This window comes from Anopheles cruzii, chromosome 3 (assembly GCF_943734635.1).
Source record: "Anopheles cruzii chromosome 3, idAnoCruzAS_RS32_06, whole genome shotgun sequence".
Classification (NCBI taxonomy): Eukaryota; Metazoa; Arthropoda; class Insecta; order Diptera; family Culicidae; genus Anopheles; species Anopheles cruzii.
In genome coordinates, this window is record NC_069145.1 from 75,956,327 (window position 1) to 75,971,911 (window position 15,585).

General features: G+C 55.7%; 1 protein-coding gene across 1 annotated transcript; it reads right to left on the reverse strand.

The window, feature by feature from the left end:
• Positions 1-612: 612 nt before the first annotated feature.
• LOC128271005 (collagen alpha-1(V) chain-like) lies at positions 613-9,917 on the reverse strand. Its single transcript, XM_053008434.1, has 12 exons — positions 9,878-9,917; positions 7,688-8,250; positions 7,026-7,622; positions 6,593-6,955; positions 5,607-6,533; positions 5,487-5,531; positions 5,218-5,424; positions 4,259-4,834; positions 2,088-2,897; positions 1,297-2,017; positions 1,051-1,235; positions 613-978 (listed from the first exon to the last, which is right to left on the reverse strand). Exons 1-12 carry the CDS (start codon positions 9,915-9,917, stop codon positions 613-615), a joined length of 5,400 nt encoding a protein of 1,799 aa, XP_052864394.1.
• Positions 9,918-15,585: the final 5,668 nt, after the last annotated feature.

Below are 15,585 nucleotides of genomic sequence, written 5' to 3' on the forward strand. Positions count from 1 at the left end.
CATCCAACTGGAAGTGAGAAGGGAAGCCAATCGGATACGTCACCAGGAAGTCCGTTCGTCTGAATCGAGCCGGATCATCGACAAATGAGTAATGAGCAGTTCAGTTTGATTTCAATTATATTCTCAACAACAAACGATCTTTGACAATGTACAGGTCACTTCCTTCTGGTCACATCTTTACTTTGAACACGTTTCGAATGGTGAGCAAGTGTGTGTTGCAAGCGCGCGCAAGCATTCATGATGGTATATGCATGTGTGTGTGTGTACATGTATGTGTGTTAGACCTAACGAATGATCCTTTCCTCTCCGGCGCTATTTACAAAACTAAGAAAAGCGATAACAACAACAAAACGATGTTCGTTCTGCTTATCGTTCGATTCCTCTTCTGACTAACGAATGTGCTCAGTCCAATAGGTGCGAGTATTCTCTGCAGCTAAACTAAGTCTAAAGTGTAGCTTCCTCTTTAGACACTATCTAACCCTAGTTCCTCTCGTTACTTCCGCGTCCGTACGTGTGTGTGTGTGTTTCTTAGTAAACTAATATCGCTAATTAAGTTACAATGTTTCTAGCTTCGTACGCATATACTTCGTTAACTTGTAGCCGATGGCCTTCCTACTTAAAACAGACCGGACCGACCTGGAAGCCGAACGCTTGCTGCGGCAATCCGTAGTCGATCGGATAGAAATCGATGATCGGCAGATACTGCAGCTTAGCCGTTCGCACCTCGAACACGGTTTCGCTCTTGCTGCGCCCGGTTTTGCAGCCATCCACCAGGACCGTTGGCTTGATCTTCGCCTGCTCGTACCCGATGTCGATCTCGTTGTCGCCCAAAAAGCGGAGCGCACTGTCGTAGCTTTCGTCCTTCGTGCTGTACCACGCGACGCTGTTCATGCAGGCGTACGTAAAGTTCTGGTACGCTTCCTGCGACAGTAGCCGCAGGAACGTCATCTGTACTGTGCCGATGGTTTCGTAAGAAATCTATACGATGACGACGACATCACATTATCCCCTCCGTTCTTCTGTCTGCTTTTCAGCGATCAGTGTACTTACCCGAAATCCGCCGCGCAAGTTGGAGTACCAGTCCGTTTTGTCGTTCTCCTTGCGCCACGGTATCGTCGGCATCTGCGAGCTGTGAATGTCCGGGAAGACGCACGTTTCACCGGCGGACGTCATGTTGCAGAACACGTACACCGCATCGTCGCCCATACCCAGATTCGGGTCAATCCAGTACCAACCTGGGGAACGGAACCGAATCGCTAGATCGAAGCACTCGCTTCCCAGTGATCCCCAACTTACCGTCCTGAAACTGCGGATGTCCGTGGTGCAGATCGCGACACGTGCGTGCCGGGTTCTCGCGCGTTCCGACCGGCTTCCGAATACGGTCCAGCTCCTGGCGCATCGAGTAGATCGAGCTGTACATGTCGAGGAACTTTGGTCCCAGGTCGGCCGGTTTCGCCTTCGATTTCTTCTTCTTCTTCTTGCGCGGTTCAACCTTCAAGACTTCTTCGTCGAAGTCGTCGAGGTCGTCCTCCGGCTCGGGGCCGGCCGCCTCATCGGCGACGTCACGTTTGCTGCGGTCCTCTCCCTTCGTGAGCGTAAACTCGTTCATCCGGAACAGCAGCTCGGGCGGAATGAGTGGTGCGTCGGCCGGAGGTCCCGGCGGTCCTGGCGCTCCTGGTGGGCCCGGTTCTCCTCGCAAACCAGCCATTCCTTCGGTTCCTTTCGGTCCGGTTGGCCCATCATGACCCGGCGGCCCTTGTGGACCGTCGTTTCCTTTCGGACCGAGCAAGCCCAGCGGTCCGTGGTCACCTTTCGGCCCCTCCGGCCCCACCGTACCACGTATGCCCTTGTCACCCTTCTCACCGGCATCGCCCTTCAGACCGACGAGACCCAGTTCACCGCGGTGTCCCTTCAGACCACGACGTCCGCGGTCCCCTTTCGGACCTTTCTCTCCCACGTCGCCAGTTTTACCCGGAGCGCCGGATTCTCCCGGTTTGCCCACTGGGCCGATTTCACCCTGTAACGAAAGAACAGTGGTTAGGACTCTTGACCCCAAGAGATACTCATCGATGTCGTGACTTCCTTACCGACGGACCCGGCGATCCTCGCAAGCCTGAAGCTCCTTGCGATCCTGGCATTCCCTGGGGTCCGGTGAGTCCTTGGTTTCCCTGCGGTCCTGGCAATCCACGGTCGCCCTTCTCACCGGACACCCCGGTGGTGCCCTGCAGGCCGGCCGGTCCTTCCGGACCTACCTTCCCGGGGGGACCGATTTCGCCCGGAGGTCCTGGTGGTCCAGCTTCACCGGCCATCCCCGGTTCTCCCTGCTTCCCATCCTCACCGTCCTTGCCCAGCTCACCTTTCGCTCCGATGAGGCCGGGCTCGCCAGGGCTTCCGGGGAACCCGGCCGGTCCAGCGACACCCTTCGATCCTTCCGGTCCCGGTTGGCCTCGCTTTCCTGGTGGCCCCGGCGGCCCCGATTTGCCTTCCTCGCCCTTCGGGCCCATCGCACCCTTTTCGCCTTCCTTACCTTCGGGTCCGAGCGGACCAGGCGGTCCCTGTGGTCCCGATTCACCGGCGATTCCTTGCGGTCCCGGTGATCCTGGTGCTCCTGGGCCCCCTTCGGCACCACGCGGTCCTCGTCGACCCGCTTCTCCGGGTGGTCCGGCCGGCCCAACTGCGCCCAGCGGCCCATCATCTCCGCGGCCACCCTTCATTCCCGAAGGACCCGGCATTCCTTGCGGTCCGGCTGGACCCGGCGATCCTGGCAGTCCCGTCGGACCGTCCTCTCCCTTCGGTCCACTGCGGCCCATCTCGCCCGGGGGTCCTTTTTCACCCTGCGGTCCCAACGCTCCCGGCTCCCCACGGCTGCCTTGTGTTCCGGGTGATCCAACGGGGCCCTGCGGAAGACGTGACATCCTTGACCTTTAAAAACCTTCCACATGAGACTGGGTGTTGCGAATAGCAACAGAGAATTAAAGATGCAGACGGTTCTTCAAACCTTAAACTTTATTTTGCGTGGTTTAATAAAACCCGTCTTGCTTCCCTCACTTTAAAACTCGAACTGCCAGCAACGGCGTCGTCGGCGGTCATGACCCGGTCGTCGGGGTCGTCAGCTGATCGTCCAGTCGATCCCGCTGACCGAGCGAACCGTCACACACACTGCTCTCGGGTCCGCCGGCCGCCGGATTGCTCGCCGTATCAACGACGAAATTGGTGCCGCGGTCACTTATGAACTCAAGTGGCATCCCCTTTCGGGCTGCAAAGTTCCGTATCGCCAGAATGCATGAATTGGTGTTTAGACTGTGAACTAACAGGATGTGGATGCCGCGCGTCGTCAGGCAAGTGAAGATTACTCCCCACCGTTTTTCGACGCGTCTTCCCACCATAACACACATTGGCCCAAAGTAGTCGATCTCCGTGTAGGAGAACGGACGTTGAAATGCCGCGAGTCGCTGGACAGGTAAGTTTCCCATGGCTGGAGTGGCAGATTTAGCACTACGGACCTTGAAGTGCTGGCAGCGGCGTCTCAGGATGTTGTACGTGGCTCGTAGCTGCGGGACGTGGTATTTTAGCCGGATCTCGTTCAACACTGTCTGATGATTCTCGTGACGATATCTGCGATGGTAGCTGTTAACTCCGGTACGACTCCCACGCTGAAGTCAGCCGAGGAGGAAAGGGCGTTTAATATCCTGGAGGCTGTAGTGCACCAAAGGGCGGGCCACTATGAGGCAGGGCTATTGTGGAAAGCCGACAGCATCACACTACCGAATAGCCGGGCTATGGCTCTGAAACGGCACCCCTGCCTCGAGAAGAAGCTACAGCGAGATCCCAAACTAGCGACGAAGATCCCAAATGCGAGAAAAGATGGAAGAGTACGAAAGAAAGGGGTACACGAGAAGGATCACCGCGGCGGAACAAGCGAAGAACCTCCCAAACGATTGGTACCTGCCCATCTTCCCCGTGGTGAACCCAAACAAGCCGGCGAAGGTACGTTTAGTCTTCGACGCAGCTGCGAAGTTAATGGCGTCAGTCTCAACTCACATCTGCTCACCGGCCCTGACCAGCTAGTGGACCTACTGTCCGTGCTTTACAAGTTCCAGGAAAACAAAATCGCCGTAACCGGAGACATCCGCGAAATGTTTTTCCAGATGAGGATGAACCCCCGCAAAAATAAAGTTTAAGGTTTGAAGAACCGTCTGCATTTTTAATTATCTGTTGCTGTTAGCAACACTGGGTTTCGATCGATTCGAACACTTACCGCTTCTCCTTGGGCTCCCTTGAAGCCCTTCTCTCCTGGTGGACCCATGTCACCCTTGTCGCCGTCCTCCCCCGGTGGTCCAACTGGTCCTGGGACACCGGCTAGGCCTCGCTGGCCGGGCAATCCATCGCGTCCGACCGGCCCTACCAAACCCTGCTCTCCGCGCTCTCCTTTGCCACCTGACGGGCCGGGTGGTCCCGGCGGTCCTGGACGTCCTTCCGGCCCCGGTGGTCCTTCCTTACCCGGGCCACCCGGTTGCCCTTTGTCACCAATCGGACCAACCATTCCGGGCAGCCCAAGCTCGCCCTTCAGCCCCGGCAGTCCTGGCATCCCCAGCATACCTCGTTCACCGGGGAATCCGGGCAATCCTTGGCCACCCTGTGGGCCATTCTTCCCCGGGGGTCCCGGTGGACCGGACTGTCCTTCTTTGCCCGTGTCTCCCGCAACGCCCGGCTCCCCTGGGAGTCCTGGCAGGCCTGGTATGCCCGGTTCACCGACGGGGCCCGGTTCTCCCGTTGGCCCCTGCGGTCCAACGACACCGGGGGCCCCGATTGGTCCCGGATTTCCATTGTCACCCTGTAAGGAGAACGATAATAATCGCAGGATCTTGTATGTTGTGAAAGTTTTCCATCGAAGCAGCACCAAAAATGCTGTATGCTGTCAGTTTAAGCGTCGATGCTGTCAGTTTAGGTTACAGCATGTCAAAATGTAACTTTCACGCTTTGCTGTCACAGCATGCCAAACTGACAAATAGTGGGACTGACTGAAATTAGACAGCCCAAAATGGGGATCTAGTATTCAAACAGTGACAGTTTTATGTCGATCCTTTATCCTTTCATTTACCGCATCGTTTCTGGTTCTTACATACAGTGGCCTCTGTGAACCCTGTTCCAGCTGTTCCTTGCCCGAAAAGAAACGAAAAGAAAGAAAGAACAGATGAACTGTAAACGGTCACCTACCGGTGGTCCTCGTTCGCCCGAAGTTCCCGGTGGCCCATCCTTGCCGTTGTTGCCCGTCGGCCCGGGCAGTCCGATGAAACCGCGTGGCCCCTCCGGACCCTGCATACCGATCTCTCCCTGCGCACCGGGCGATCCTGGCTGACCGGTGTCTCCCTTCGGACCCGTGGAACCATCCGCTCCGCGTCTGCCGCGTGGTCCCCTGAAGCCCTGCAAAAGGACGAACGTCATCATGCTCTCGAAGTCACCACTTCGCCGCCTGCTTCACTCACTCTCGGACCGACTTCTCCACGTTCTCCCTGGAGTCCGGTGTTGCCCTGTAGGGAGTAGACCAAAAAAGTATTTTACTGACCGAAATCCCCATCGAAACTGCCAAGCAGCTGTCGTCTTACCCGTTCGCCTTTTTCTCCCTGCAGCCCGGCCATTCCGAAGGATCCTTTATCGCCCTTGTCGCCCGGTGGTCCTGGGTATCCGGGGAAACCCTGCACACCCTGTTTGCCCTTGTCGCCAGTCAGCCCCATCATGCCCGTCTCGCCGCGTGGTCCCTCGAAGCCTTTCGGGCCCTCGGGACCCTCCGATCCCGATACGCCGTGCGGTCCGGTCAGTCCCCGTTCACCCACCTGCCCCATATCGCCCTTGTCCCCGTCGTGTCCTTGTTCGCCCTTCTCGCCCTTGTCGCCCGCAGTTCCACGCTCCCCGTCGTCACCCTTGGGCCCACGGGTACCGGGAAATCCGATTGGGCCCTGCACTCCCTGCGGTCCGACGTCGCCTTTCGGGCCACCCGTTCCCGGGTTACCGTCCCGCCCCGGGGGCCCATCTGCCCCTGGGAGCCCCGGAAGGCCCGGTTTACCGTGGGGGCCCGGAATGCCGGGGGGGCCCAGATTGCCTTGCGGACCAGGCGGTCCTACCGGTCCCGTGGATCCCGTTTGTCCCGGCGCTCCTGGTTGGCCTTGGGGTCCTGGATTTCCCTTCGAGCCCGATACCCCTTCCGTGCCGGGGAGTCCTGGGTTACCGGACGGTCCTGGGAATCCTCGCGGTCCGGAAAATCCACGTGGACCCAGCTCCCCCGTTACTCCAGGCAGGCCGGGCGGTCCGTCTTCTCCCTGTGCCCCATCGTGACCCTGGCTGCCCTTCTCACCGGCCTGTCCCTGTCGGCCTCGTTCTCCCTTTTCGCCGAGGAAACCGGGCAATCCGATGGGGCCCTGCTCTCCTTTGGCACCCTGCAGCCCGGTTGCCCCTCGCTCACCGTCCCGTCCCGAGCGTCCTCGGCGTCCTTCACGGCCCTTGGCACCAACCACACCACGCGGCCCGATCGGTCCCTAAAAGCACGGAATGGGTCACTTTACGGACCAAGGTTCGCCTCCGCCGCGTGACTCACATGTTCCCCAACGTCGCCCGGTTCCCCTTTCATGCCCTCCGGTCCAGGCGGTCCCACGGCTCCGGGCACTCCGGTCAGTCCTTGCGGCCCGTCGGCACCGCGCATCGCCGTCATATGTTGGGACAGCATCTGCCGTAGAGCTTCCGCCTGCGAGTCCGGACCCTTCTCGTTGCCGGCTGAAACGAGGGGCATCATGAAGACGTGCCCCGGCGGTCCAGATGGTCCCGACTGCCCCGATAGGCCATCGCGTCCCGGGTCACCCTTCGGACCGGGCTCTCCGGGGGGTCCTCTTGGTCCGCGGACCGTCTTTATGCCCCCGACGATGGTCACCCTCGACTGCGTCGGAAAGCTCACGGAACGATCCTGGCAAAAGAAAGGTGTTTTTCGGTTACTCCGGACTCTGTATAAAGTCTGAAGCTTGTCCATCACGCACCTCATTCTCTTCCTGCTCTGGTCCGTGTCCGGCTTGGGTTCCGTTCGAAGGAGGAGCTCGCGGGACATTCCTCGCACCAGCGGCAGCATCGTACTCTGGATCGGGAAGTGGCAAAATGGGGTGTCGCTGATCGTAGGAAGCGCCGGGTAGGACCCCTCCGGTCGAGCGATTCACACCCCGCTCTGTGGTGCCTGCCGCCGGAGGCACCACAACTCCGGCCCGATTGATCTCGCCCCCAAACTCCAGGTTGGTGTAGTAGTCATCGTCCTCGCCGATCGGCCCCAAACCTTCCACATCACCGTCCAGGTCGACGAAGTCACGGCCACTGCCGGCCCCAACAGGCGTTGCCGTAGTCGAGGGTACCTGCTTCCCAAGGGATCCACCGACGGAGATCGCCTCGCGGGACACCTGATCGCGGATACTGGTAGAGACAACCCGTGAACCCGTCTGTGACGATGATGACGTGTTCTGCGAGCGCACGACGCTGACCGCGGATCCGGCGGATTCTCCTCCGCCCGCGCAGTCGGGAGCGTACTTCGTGCAGACGTGGTACGCTTCGTCTGGAGTGTTGGCGATCAGCAGCATTTGGAGGTCACCCTGTGCCGCGATGGTCAATAGCCGTTAGCGGGTCCGCCTGAAGGTTCCCGATCCCAAAAACCTACCGTAAAGAACCCGTTCTCCTCGTTCAGCTGCAGTCCGGTAAGGATCAGGCCGTCGGTCGCCAGCTGGACGCCTGGCCGTCGGTTCAGTGGGCGCGTGATCTGCGTCTCGCAGTCGACGATCAGCGTGACCGAATTGCCCTTGACACTGACACCGAGTCGATGCCACCGCTCATCGGCCACGCTCACCCCGAAGCTGACCATGTTCTGATATTGGTCCTGCTCGTCGTCCTCCGGGTTACCGTCGTAGTAGTAAAGGGCCACATCGCGCCCTACCATCAGCATGAGCGTTTCCTCCGAGTCGGACGAGTACATCACGAACAGTGGCGCCCTCTCCAGGGCGCCGCTGGTGCGCAGTGCCACGAGCAGCGAAAAGTCCCCCGGAAACCCGCCCGGGAAGCTGGTGGCCGTCGGGACGCTCAGCACCGTGTCCTGGTTGAGGTTGTACGCCGGTTCCGGGTGCGGTTGGTACGCGGTGCGGCTCCCGTTGCACATTCCCGGTGCCGGCGAGATGCCGGACGGAAGGGCCGGCATGCCGAACTGTTCGATCATGTCCACTAGCCCATCTGGTGAACCGAAAATGTGATTAATAAACAGTAATTAGTATGTAAAACACGGGAAAATCCGTTGATTTTATGTTATTTGCACACTTGGACAAAGAGGACAGCGGGACGGAATACGTAACACTTAACCACGTGGACATAAGAGAACAGAACGACAGAAAACGTAAGACATCTGGCTCGATCAACTTCCGATGTCATATTTGACAGCAGGGCTCGATCTTAGAGTACGTGAACACGGGTTTGACAGCAGGTATTAAGAACGACCGCACGTTAAGTAAAACGCACCAGAACTGAACGAAAGTAAAACGCATGTACGACTGAACGAAAACGCAAGAACCGCTTTTCTGCTACCTGCTGAAGAATCGAAATGTTATCTGTTGAAACCTGCAGAATCGCATGAAATGCTTGTCGAAGCCTACGGTGATTTTGCTTTTGGTAGAGCGCAGAGCTTTAAGCGGTTTAAAAATACTAAAAATGACGGTTTTGACTTGACAAGCAAAGAGAGCGTCGGAGGACTTCAAAAAAGTTTGAGTACGAGTCATTTCTCCACTACATTGTGATTAGGAATGGAAAGTGGATTAATTTTGAGAATCCTAAAATGAAACAAATCATGGGTCAGTGCTGCAAAACCATCAACTTCGACTGCAAAAGCAGATCGGTTCGGCAAAAAAACAATGCTGTGGGACCAGAAAGGTGTGGTGTACCACAAGCTCCTAAAACCAGATGAAACCGTTAATACAGATCGCTACTGACAGCAAATGATTCGCCAGACTTGCCGCCTTGGCGCCAGATCTTTTATTTTCATCGATAGGATACGCTGATTCCATTTCGGTTCGAGGAAGTCGAAATTGGATGACTGATTGGTTTGCTTCAAAATACGATGAATTCTTTAGGCTTAGCATCCGTGATTTAGCAGAGAGATGGGATAAATACATAGCTAGCGATGGCACATACTTTGAATAAAAAAGTTTTTCATTTCAATGCAATAAAAATGTGATTTTAAAAAACCCGATTTTAGACTTTTAGACTTGGAAAATAATCTGCCAGCACTTTGCGGCTCTGTGAATCTTTCTAATAAGGGAACTGTTCGCACTCCTGTTAAAGTGAAATCAAGGCAGAAAAACATCTGTTCTGTCAGCAGAAATTAGCGAACCCGGGGTGTTGCGTCGGCCATTGCATGTTGCAGTCGGTCAATTTACGAGTTCGATTAAAGTGTGAAACAATGTAACCCGATTGTTGCACCATGGCCACCGACCAGCGACATGCGTTGAGCCGAGTGTCAATGATTTAAAACCCATAAATTTCCATAAGCCTCTGCGTTGCACCCGCCCGCCTGGCGTGCAACTTCTGATGCAGGCGGGAAGATTAACAGCAGATGCATCGCACTTGCAGCGAACATTAAACACCCATCCAAAAGGGCGAGGGGGCACCTCCGTACTTCAGCATAATTATCATTATTATCAGAACGATTACAATGCCCCCGGCGCTTTTGGCGTCAAAATCCGTTTGTAATCGCGACGCGATTACCACTCGCATTGCGTGTCGCGATTACGTCACTCCGCTGACCGCTGATGATGTCGCGGATCATCGCGGGTGAAGATGCTGGCGATGATGTCGGAGCACCACTTACCCATTCGGCCAACGCCGGGATCGGCAGCTGCGTTCGCCATCAAGCCGCAAACGGCGCTGACGGCGGCCAGCAGCACAATCGTCGTTGCTTCACTTAACACACTAAACCACCGCCCGCCGGGTGTCCACCCCGGTGGCCCCATGCTCCCCGGATGGCGCTTCCTGACGCGCTTGCCCCGCCGATGAGGCAAACGTCTTGCTGGCTGGCTTGGCATCGCCGCGAGCTTCTAGCCCCACGCGGGCTCTCTCGGGCGGTCCTCGCGGTGTTTTCTTTGAGGTTAGGTTGAATTAATTCTTCTCCGTGGCACATTTGTCGGTCACAAGCCGCGCACACACATTTGACACGCCTGTCCACCGCTGTCACCACGCAGCACCAGCAGTGGAACGAACGCGCAGTCACTTCAACTCCTGTTCACTTCCGGTTTCGGATGATGTCACTGTGTGGGGGGGAAGCAAAAATTAAGCAAAAATGAAGAAAAAAGCTCCCGAAAAATTAATGCGTGGACTCGCGCTGCACGAGGACACGTTGGCCGTCCGCAGTTGAGAAAATTAAAGATCAGTTGAATCGATCATCCGCAGTTGGTGGCACGTCGAGAGCCACCATCGCTTAACTGTGCCACTACCAGGGACCACGCTGGTTGAACTAGTTCTTTGGTCACTGAACACTGTTTCACTGCTGCGTCTAATTCGGTTCAGTTTTAGCCCAAATTAGTCCTCGGTCCGCTCGTTTTTATCTGACCCGGCTACAAAGTCACATTAGAGAATCTGTACCAAACTGCGACCGCTGGCAAAGTGTGTTATCAGCCAGTCGCCGGCGGCGAGCATAAATAGCACACAACTCCGTTACTAATTTGGGGCCACTTTGGGCCGCGCTCCGGTCTGCATCCAAAAATCCGAGTCCAAGACACCGACATCCTCGGGAGGGCGCGCAACCCTGATAATGAGAACACTAATAACTGGCACGGACCATAGCAAGAGAGGATGGGGTCCGAAGATCACATGGTTCTCTTTTCGATTTCTTTGATGGTTTTGGAATCATTTATGAAATCGCGATCGCCATCCGATCCGTTTCAATCCTCACGGAGTCTGGCGCCTGCTGGCGCATCACGCTCCAAATTTGCTCACTTTTTACTGCTCACTGGTCACTGAAGGCACTTCCGGTTGCACGATCTAAGCGCGACGGGCTACGATCACCGACTGATCGGTGGCCGCGCTGTGTCGTGGCTTTTTTCTAGTCCAACCGACTAGCGGCCACAGCGTGCTCGTTCGGCGTGGCTGTGGAAGTGATTACTGGCCACCCGGGGCCGGACCCTCACTTGGTGCGAGTGTCAAATGATAGCTGTCGACGATCGTCGAGACCCTTGGCGGCTAAGAAGCGAGAGAGAAGGCAAACTATGTGGAAGACCTTAGTGAAATGTGTCCATGCAATTCGAGCATTCGAGAAGATTCCTTACAGCAAATAACCTACAAATTAATTATTGAGAGAATAATACTTGAAATATTAATACTAAAGCAGCCCAAAAAACTAATCAGAGTTGTGAACGGATGTCGACTGCGCTAGGTCAGATACTTCAGCCGAAGGCGAACGCGGCCACATGAACGCTAATTAATCTAGAATGCAATGGACACCGCAGACCAAGACGCAAGCCGACGGGGCCGACGCGAGCGTGCGCGTTGGGAAATCTATTAAAATTTGCGTCCCATTGCGGTACGATTGGGTCAGAAACTTTTTTCCCTCCGTTCAGAGTGGGGCAAAGTAATTTGACTGATGGCTTTTAATGGGTTTACCAGAACTCCGCGCTGGTTGGCGAATCTTTGGCGCTACTTTCGACCGAAACAACACTCCCCTCGGTTTGGCACGAGATGGGCGCGATGATTTTTCACACGGCCAATATTTACCGTCCACTCGAGTGCCGAACCCCAGCCTAATCCGGCCAGCGGGAACCGGGTATTTGTTTAACCGAAACATCACGCACGATGCACGGCACGACTTTAGGGCCCGCGCGCTTCGAAAGCCGCCACTTGATCGCCACCACCTAATCGACACGATTTAAGGGACCCCGGTAGCCGATGTCATAACTCCGTTTTGGGAGCCGCCAGGCCGGCCCACTATGCCATGTTCCAGGCGGCCGCCATTTGTCATTTTCTACGCCAACGGTCACAACGCCAGGGGTCGGAAAAAAGAGGACGAAAAAATGCGGAACGACTGTGCTTTTGGCAACCCAATCCCAGCGCCAACATTCTGACACTTTGGCGTAGCGCGGCATGATAGCGCCGGGAGCCCTGCCAGAAGGGGGCCTCCCCGGGGAAGGACATCGCGTGTGTGTGTGTGCTGGAGGACCGAAAGTGACCGAACGCCACTCGGCGGGCGTGGGTTTTGCGGCAAGCTGCCAAGACGTGGAGTGTGACAACGATGACGACGACCGATTGCGCGAGAAATGGCAGATGACAATTCCATTAGCGCGACACCCGTGTGGCCCCAACCGTCCGCCCGAGTGCCCCACAGCCCCCGATTCAAATGGCGACTCGCTATTCATCCATTTTGAATATTCATCGAGTGTGATTTCACGGTGTCGTCGTGAGGGAGCCTTTTTTGTAATGCTGCTCCGGCGTGGTCCTTTCCTATGGGCTGCTGTCGCAGCAATTTTCCCTCCCCCCGGGCCCCACTCTGTCGGCATTTTAACCATTTACGAAGGATAAGCCCGTCCGGTCACAGATAGGCAATCCTTTCCACGGCCTTTTCGTTCAGCGCCAGGTACATCGGGCCTGGCATCATCAATATCTTCACCCAGAGTGCAGTGCTCAGGGCCGAGCCGCAAACGTGACAAATTGTTTACCTTTGATGTTGCTGAGCCCTTCATCATTAGTTGTGGCATAGAAACGATGGCCCCGGACCGGTAAGGATGTGTGTTATGCTTTATTTTTTTGTTCCACAAATCGCTCCACCAACGGTACGGTTCTTGTGTGGCGGCAGGAAACGTGGTGCTATCGCTCGCCGGTCGCCGGAACATAATCTGGATTAGCTCGTGGACTACATTTCTGACACTTAATTCGACTGAAGGAATTCATTTTGCATATTCATATGCATATTGCATCGCCTTTACAAGGCGCATTTTGTTGCACCCAAAATTAATTTCTTTTATATAAAGCCCAAGATCGGCTAGTATGTTCGCTTGACACCTATTCGCCATTCCTCTGTGGAAGTGCTCCAAAACCAAGTGTCATCGTAAGTAGTGTCAAACTGTCAAACTCACGTGTACTATAATTGTCTAGGGAGATTCTCTAGGGGGATTGTGCTCTTGCTCTCTCTCGCGGACCGAGCGCTCCGAAACCGGGAATCGAATGACACTTTTCCACAGGCGCGCAACACTTTCAATGGAACCAGGCGTTTGCCGTCCGAACGGAACGAGAACATCGTGAGCGCGCCATTTTTCCCGAAAACCTCCCGTCCCCAGCACCCAGCAGCCTCCACAAAAACCTGCCGTCGTAATGACATTGGCAGAAAATTCAATCGTTCGGAGTGGCGCACCGTCCGAGATTGATTGTGCCACCGGAGTGTTCCGGCCGGCACCCGCCCGGGGGGGTGGTTCTTTTTTGGGCGAAGATACGCGAAGGACGCGAACCCCACTCCGGGCGCCGTTTTCCAATTGAAATATTGATGTAAAATAAATAATCGATATGTAATAGAAGTGGTTCTTCCGGACGGGTCGGGACAAAACGAGCAAGGCTCCCGGGGCCGGGCCGTGGCGCTCGGGATTGATTACGGTTGCGCCCCGTTTGCGCTGAATCATCGCAATCCGTTGCGAGTGGGCGGTTCCGAAACCCATTTCGAGGCCCGATAATTATCCCTTCGACGTGGGTAATTAGTGGAGATTTGGCGAAACCCTCTCGATTGGAAATGCGGACCTTGCTGTCCTGGATCCAGGGTTGTTGACATAAATTGACCGAGTAAAAGAAATACTGTTGGCGCCCGCAAAACGGCCAAACAGGAAGCGCGTCGCGGCTCCAGTTCTGCGTGCGAATCCAACCTGTCCCGTCGTGTGGTTCTAGTCTAATCCGCTCACCCGCTCAACCGGGGAGCGGCAAGTCAAGATTTAATACCGCTCCCCACCGCACAGTTGTAACGATGCAGCTTAGGATAATTTAATTCCTTTCCACGGCCACTCACGGAACGCCGTGTTCCCGGTGTTGGGCTGAGTTTTTGTTCCTGTTCGACCTCCGACCTCTGGCGCCCTTTCCCTGGTGGGGGGATGGGCCGAGATTAAGGAGCGGGATAGTCGTTAGCCGAGCGTTTAGACCAAACTGGGGAACAAAAGCGCCCACTCTTGCCAGTAGTTCGCCTTCGGCCGCCCCCCGGCCATCGGAATACGGTTGCCTGGCACGAAAGCCACCGTCCGGAGGAATGCGGACCCGAGATGGGGGAGAGCAAGAAACATCCCAAAGCCGACCAGCACCGGTGCGGTGGTGAGTGTGGCCGCCCGGCCATTGCTGCCAGTTGTTGACGTTCTCACAATAATAATAATGTTTTACAAGTATCAGGCAGCATCACCATCATCATCGCCCGCCCTGCCGTGCCTTGCCGTGCCGTGCGATGGTCCTTGTTGCCTTAGGATCATCACCACAAAACTCGCTCTCGGCTGCCGTAGGACGCCCTGTGCCGGGTGTCGAAAAGCGACTGCTGCCTGCCGGGGGCCATCGGGATGGCAAAAGCGAGCGCGCCCCCGGCGCAAATTGCTTTCCCTTCGCGCCCCGGTATCCTGGACCCGGGGAACGGCGAACGTCATAAAGTGGAAATGTTGTGTTGCCCACCCTCACGCCGGCGGGATCCGGTGCCCGGTCACCGCCCGCGCACACCTTCACGCAATGGTCACGCAACGCGGCGGATGAGCGGTGGAAACAAGAAACGAGCTCATCTTCTGGCACCTTTCGATGGCCGGCCTATAATGACTACCGCGTGGCGCGTTCCATGGCGCACAGTGGACGACTTCTCACGCTCCGCGAGGCCAACGCCGGCCATACTTCTGCTGTACAGAGATTATCGGATTTTCACGGCGAGGTGAAATGAGGTTAAAATGTTTGGCAAGTTTTCGTGGTTGATTTTGTGGCAGACTTGGTCACTTAAAAATTTATGCAAATTTGCTTTCCTTTCAGACTTATTAATAATTTTCACGTCCTTTCGATCGCTTGCTATTTCCGTGCCTAACAATAATTTACTAGTAAATATTTTATTTAATCTAAAATATAGTTTAGTGTAACGCACTTTTTGTCCACGCCCGTAACATAATTCTGGTTTCCTCCAAAACATCCCGAGTCCTTCCCGGGACCCGGACAGGAATGGGCACGAATTGTTCACAGCTTCACAGTTCCGGAGTGTTCCCGGATTTGCTCCAACGCCTAGCTCCTTGGCCGCAGATTAGAAAATTTCCGAAAGTTATAATGTTTGTTTGTTTGCGCCACGACAAAAAGGTGAAAATGATTAATGGCACACGGCTGGCACCGGTTCGCGGCCCACAGTTCTTATCCGGGACTTACCTTAGCTTACGACTTTCGGAGGAGCGGAACGGTCGGTGTGTCGGGGTGTCTAATGAGCAAAGTTTTTGGCCCCGGCCACCGGGACCGCAAAAAGTGGCCCCTCAAATGGACACACGGAGCAAGCAGGACTTATGAATTGTTAAACGCGCTCCCGCCCGGTGGGACGGCGAGACGACC

Excerpts from the sequence above, each read along its gene's own strand:
- LOC128271005 (XM_053008434.1), bottom strand. The coding sequence starts at position 9,917 with ATGGCGAACGCAGCTGCCGATCCCGGCGTTGGCCGAATGG. Across the intron at positions 8,251-9,877 it reads TCCCGGCGTTGGCCGAATGG|ATGGGCTAGTGGACATGATC; the intron begins GTAAGTGGTGCT and ends TCGGTTCACCAG. Across the intron at positions 1,236-1,296 it reads ACATCCGCAGTTTCAGGACG|GTTGGTACTGGATTGACCCG; the intron begins GTAAGTTGGGGA and ends TCCGTTCCCCAG.